The 6,647-nt window shown below is 23.4% G+C and overlaps 1 protein-coding gene across 2 annotated transcripts; it reads left to right on the top strand.

The window, feature by feature from the left end:
- The first annotated feature begins 6 nt into the window (after positions 1 to 6).
- On the top strand, positions 7 to 3,759 carry LOC126909546 (uncharacterized). Of its 2 annotated transcripts, XM_050691980.1 has the most exons (3): positions 7 to 278; positions 320 to 434; positions 2,768 to 3,759. In XM_050691980.1, exons 1-3 carry the CDS (start codon positions 149 to 151, stop codon positions 3,603 to 3,605), a joined length of 1,083 nt encoding a protein of 360 aa, XP_050547937.1. In that variant the 5' UTR covers positions 7 to 148; the 3' UTR covers positions 3,606 to 3,759. The 2 variants fall into 2 exon arrangements, with proteins under 2 accessions (XP_050547937.1, XP_050547938.1); XM_050691981.1 differs by lacking the exons at positions 7 to 278; positions 320 to 434 and adding an exon at positions 1,610 to 1,713.
- Positions 3,760 to 6,647: the final 2,888 nt, after the last annotated feature.

The following is a 6,647-nucleotide window of genomic DNA, read 5'->3' as shown; positions in this document are numbered from 1 at the left end:
CTACATAGATATAAGATTATTGTTTGTTGAAGGCTTCGTACCGCATCCTATATTTGATGTAATCGACTTTATATATCAGTACATCTTAGAAGAATGTTCGGAAACTAGCTCTTTTGATCTTAACAAATCACCTTATGAAATCTCTGAAATGAAATTTAAGAATTTGATAAAATTTCAAATGGACGCATCAATAAGAGTAGACGATTTTTTTCAAAATAATAAGTTTATGTCAAATTGTCTAATAGGTGATACGAAAAAAATTAAAATTGCGGAATTACCTANATAGGTGATACGAAAAAAATTAAAATTGCGGAATTACCTAATAATTTAGAGTCTGTAAGAAAAGAAATACTTAATAAGTTTTTCAACGAAATTATAGAAGTTTGGTACAAAAACCTAGGATTTGAAGAATTTATCAAACCTAAAACAGCAGGGTAAGAATTCTATTATTTAATATTAATTTTTAAAACATATTATAGGTAGTATTTCAAAAGGTTTTTTAATAAATAAATATTTGACAACAAAAAATTATTTCTTTATTAAGAATATATATTAATTATTATCTAAATATACCACACTAATAAATCATACTTTATTAGTGTATAGTATAGTTGGTTTATCGAAAATAAATAAGTACATTTAAACTAGACTGTGCAACATCTTTATATAGATGTTTTGATTTTGAATCAATATTAGAGGTATTGTATTTAATGAATTGTTTTTAGTTTCGATGTGACGTTGAGAAGGTATTAATTTTACTGTGATGTGTTTTTTTTTCTATGTTTTCTAAGCTTAATTTTCTTGCTTCTTATAATTTTAGAAAAATAACTGTGAAATTTTAAGCAGCATAAGTTCTCATTTTTATCTAGGTAAAATGCGCTTTAGGTTTCCGTATCAGTAACATTTATGTCTTTTACACATGAGGTACGAAGTTCAAACCCGCCTGCGAAAATGAATTTTTTTGTTTTTTTTTCTTAATTCTTTTTGAGTCAGAAACAAATTTTTAACTNTTTTGCATTTTTTTCTTAATTCTTTTTGAGTCAGAAACAAATTTTTAATTCATTTGATTTTTATCTCATTTAGATTTAACATCTTCAATGAATATCACGAAAATCATCACTATATTCTCCCATCGTAAAAATATATTTCTTATTTATATCTAAATGATTGTACTTTTTTTGTAGCTATCATTTATTTTCTCAGCTCTCACTTCATGTAGTTTTTTCAAAGATACATTAAATAGTCACAACTAGTGTCTAGTTAAAGATATCACCTTCCAAATTGAAAAATTTCCACTTTATCAATTAAAAAGTTATTTAACCAAGATTTTCCATTTAAACAATTAAATCATTCAATAAATGTGTTTTTTATTGTCGAATTAGGTGTGATATTATAATAGGTTTCAACTAGAAAATCAGATATAAGTACTTTGTAATTTATTAATTTTTTAACTTTATTCGCGTGTATTACAACCAGTCTATAATATTCCAAATTTTTTGGTTAACTGTTTTTATATAAATCTTTTCTAAAAAAAATTATTTTTAGTTTCACCTGAATTTAACAATGGATTTATACAATTATAATAAATTTAATAATGCACATAATTGAGTAGATTTTTTTAACAATCATTGAAAATAATTAACTTAGGATTATATCAATGTAATTTTTTTTAAACTCCAAAAGTTAATTAGAAATGATTACCGTGATTTCAATGTAAGTGATCTATTACAATAAAACTGCAAACTAAATTTTGAACTTTTCTGAAAAATTTTTTGTAATAGTAATTACAAAATTTACTGACTGCATATTCATCTTAAAAATAACATTTTTTTATTTATCATAATATTTTTTTAATGTTATCATTATCAAACTTGAACTTTCATAAATATCAACTTTGAGGACCAAAAAAAATAGGTTGATAAAATGATATTTACAATGATTATTTTTAACATATTAAAAATTAAAATCAGTATTAATAAGAAAATCAATTTTTTTTGTTTTAAATAATTTTTTTTATATATAAATGCTAATTTTTAACTCATTAGTAATAATATCAAAAGGTAGAAGTGATAGAAAAAGTCTAATTGTTTATTTGAAAAAATGCATAAAATTGAAATCGAAAATAATATTCTTGATTTTGATGAAAGTACTTTGTACAGATGTGGGTTCATAAGTTACAAATATTTTTTTTAAAAATATTGCTTCATGCCCTTTTAATTTTTATACACATTAACGATAGAAATAACGAAATATACTACTGTAATTTTTTTATTATATCTCTATAAAAATTACAATATTAAATTATTGAATATAAATTTAATACTGTCATATATAATCTGTATTTTTAGCAACTATATCACGTTCATAATTTGCCACGAAACAACTGTGCTACCATTTTTTTAAATTTTGGTTTCATATTTACAAAAACTTCTTTTTTTTTTTTGTCAAATGTCAGATGTTAAATTATCTATATTATTGTTCCGAAAGTATAAAAAAGCACATAGAAATTTATGAAAGAAGTACTTTTAAAATATTGATATAGTTTGAATTGCTATATTAGTATAATTTAAAAAATCTTTACTGAATTTTAATTTTTTATTTATTTCTTAATAATTTAACAAATAAATTATAAGTTATAATACAAATTCTATATTTTAATTATATTTGACTAATTAACTCGAAGTAAAATAATGTTTCATTCATCAATATTTAAATATGTTTATTTTTTATGTATTTATTAATAATCAAAATATATTTTTTTATTTAGATTCATACCTCCAATACCTCCAAATACAAATCAAAATGATGGAATTGAAGCTCTTAATATTATTCGTAAGGAATCTGGTTGGAAAAAAATGAACCACATTAGTATAGTTTATTTTGGTAAACATCTCAGTGTAGATCATATAATAAATGATGAAGTTAGTAACATAAATTTTCAAATAAAAAAGGATCACGTATCACAATTAATAAGATGTAGATTTACAGAAATAATGAAAAACTATCGTACATTATTTTCTGCAATGTTTTATATATGCGATAAAGATGCATATGACAACTACCATAAGTGTTTAATTGAATTATTTAGCTCATTCGTTAAATCAAAACAAATGCTTGAATATTTGTATGAAGCTTTAGTTACTTTAAATAGATCATCAATATGGAGTGTTAATTATTTTTCTAAATCAAATTTACAGAGAGTTTTTGATTGGGTTACAGGATTTCTCAATTTGTTGGAGAATAATGATTTTTCTCTAAAAAATATTGATCATAATGAAATCAAAGCGGTTGAACAACTTCTAGTCATTTTTAAAAACATTTTTCATTCCTTTAACACTCAGATATCGAGTGATATGAAAATATATGATACCCTGTGCCATAAAGTTGACAAATTTAAAAATGTTCAATATTATGTAAACTATTTTAGGAATCCAGAAAATATATTAATTAATTCATATCCTGAGAATTCAATGCAAATTATGCTTTACGCATGTAATTTTTTTGACAGTTTTTGTGAAAATGTTAGCAAATCTTGTTATGAAGATCTGGGTTTTGAAAAACTTTCACACTGTAAAAACAAAGAATTAGACAGAAAACTTCTTTAGCTCATTTCTAATTCACTAGGATCACAACTTCATATTGATCGTTCACTTGACGATTGTTTTGCTTCCGGACATAAATATATTGTTTCCAGAATATTTTATTAAGGTACAATTAATACTGTGAAATTTTATTGAGCAATATAATCTTCAGTAATTATATTAATGTACTGTAATTATTTACTTAATTAAAAAACTATCTAATACTACATCATATAATATAAGTGTTTGGTGTTTTGTATCTATTATCTTTTTTCTATTTACTTCTCTAGTAGAACATACTTTTTATTCATTTTACTATGCTTAGAATGATTAGCAACGTTATAAGTCATGTTATTATTTTATACAACCTCAATATAACTAAATAATGTTATTTATACATACAAAATAAAAATAATATTGGGAATTGATTTCACATGTTTAGTTTCAAATGGTTTTTGGTTTGCAGCGAGCTTTCCGTTAGGGTCCTAACAGTTGGCTGTGCCGTACCTAAACGGGGAAATGTTGGCTCTATATAATTTATATCCCACTAAAAGGGCAGTTAGCGGTTTCGTTATCAAATAAATGTAGACTATAAACTTACAAAGATAACAAGCATTTATTTGTATTTAATATTATTTAAATATAATCTGACTGAATATCTAGAGATGTTGGTGTTATCCAACTTAGATGAGCGATGGCGTCGAGTGTACAAAACCCTTAACTTTATAATAATAATAAGTAAACAATAATAGAATTTACTTTAGTAAACACAATAATACTGCCCAAGTTATCAGATCAATAAATGTAATTTGCCGCAAGGGTCATAAAATGTCGACTGCTTTCGTTATGTTTTTAATTAATTTAAGATAATTGTGCAATCGGTTTTTTACATCAGTGCGAGACATACTTAGTTGAGCTGTTAAGTGGTTTGTGCTGATCAGGCACTAGTATAGTTATTAATTGTTAATGTTAGTGAAAGACGAATAATCTGTACGTAATAGTTTCATCTTAAGATATCAAATTTTATTTTTTCAACTTTCAATTATTATAACTTTTATAAAAATGTATGGATCAATACAATAGTTTTTTTTTATAAATCATTTATGTTTTACACAAAAATATCATTTGTTTTAAATTAAGGCAGCCGTTTGCAAATATTCGTAGAAGATAATTTGCTAGGATAACTTTTTTTTTTAATTTATAGTATATAACATAAGATTTAATTTGATAAGTATTTAAAGGACACAGTATTTCCAGAACATTTTTAAAAGTTAAGTTGAAAAAATTACTTTTCGTAAAAAAGTTGCTATTTTGAATCCTCTCAGAGGTCAGGTATAGTCAGGATTTCAAAAAATGTATATTAAATAAAATAAGTATAAATTATATAAATATAACAATTTTTATATTTTCACAAGTTTTATTCAAAAATAATAAATTTCATTATAATAGTGTGCATAATCTATATGAATTCTTTTCTCCTTCTTCAAAATAGCCGTAAACCTGTGTGCCAAATCACGAGCACTTCTATTTTGGTATTTTTTATTTGACTAAAATTTATTTCTGTATAGGAGTGTGCAAACATTTATTATTCTAATTTAACCGTATATGTATTATATTGAATCATGACTACTAGTTGCGATTTTGCAAAGTTCTCTATTTTTATTTCAAGGTATACGCTAATTTGTGAGCTTATACTCATTAATATAAATAGTACAAAAGTAAAAATTTTCTAGGGTATAAAAAAAAGTTGGTGTATTATGCTGCATATTCCCTAAAATATCATTGATGACTACTTAACACGTTTTTAGTTATAGTTCCATGCGAGAATATAAATAAGTCCCAAACCCATTTTCTTTAAAAGATATGATGTTCTTTAGTAAGAGTTAGACGAAAAACCACTTTTTTTTTTATANAGTCCAAGTGTCTGAATTTCTTTAGTAAGAGTTAGACGAAAAACCACTTTTTTTTTTATAGTTGTAGAATCATATATCATAGAATGGATCTATAAATATTTTAATCACAAAGTCATTAAAACTTGTTATTTATATCTATGAATAATATTACGATTTGTTCAAGATCAATTTTTATATAAAATATAAAAAAGTAAACAATATTTCTTCAAATTTCTAGCATAAATACTCATATTTTCCTGAAATCGTTTTCAAAATTAAGTAAATAAACTAAAAATTTAATATACAAAGAACTAAATTATTCATAGTATCAAAATCAATTTAGTATCTTACCAAAAAATTTAAAAAAATTGTAANTTTTAAGCATTTTAATGATATTACAATTTTTTATCAGCCTAGAGAAGTCTTATTCAAGACAAATAATAAAACTTCTTATCAAGAATTAATAACTAATAAGGTAACTTTTATAAAATTAAATTTTTTAACAAAACATAATTTAATAAAATGTAACTATTTAATGAAATTATTTAAAATATTATTAAAAAAAATTATTAACTTTTAAATAATAATTCATTAAAGAGATTGGAGGTCAATCCATATCAAATCACACTGTAAAAATAACACTGTATACTAGAGTGCATCAACATTTTAATTTTACTCTTTTTTACAACCATATATTTACAGTTAGTTTATATGCCACTAAAACATTTCATCACCTTGCAAACGGAAATTTAAGGAAGAAATCATATTTATCCCAAATTTTTATACATTGAATAAAAATAAAAATTAATGATATCTTATTAATCTACGTGTAAAAATCAACAAAATAAGTGCTGATTGATTAGAAATCAATTTAATTTTAAAGAGTTTAAAACAATTTTGTTTTTTAATAGCGGCATACATATTCAACGATATTATAGAATAGGAAATAATTTAATTAAGAAAATGACTTGTCGATATCAACTTTTGGACTAGTACTTTGATGTCATCCTCATTTTTATATGTAACCTTACGAAGAGTACGGTCGAGAAATGACTAAGAATAAAAATAGCAGCACCCACTACACACCATTAGTACTATTTAAATTTTTTTCGCATACAATAATCATTATTGTATTTATTTTGTGAGTAATCAAATGGCTTATGATAAACCGATC

Source organism: Daktulosphaira vitifoliae, unplaced genomic scaffold (genome assembly GCF_025091365.1).
Source record: "Daktulosphaira vitifoliae isolate Bord-2020 unplaced genomic scaffold, ASM2509136v1 Scaffold_524, whole genome shotgun sequence".
Lineage (NCBI taxonomy): Eukaryota > Metazoa > Arthropoda > Insecta > Hemiptera > Phylloxeridae > Daktulosphaira > Daktulosphaira vitifoliae.
Note: the sequence above shows the minus strand (reverse complement) of the source record. Positions and strands in the feature narration are given on the sequence as shown.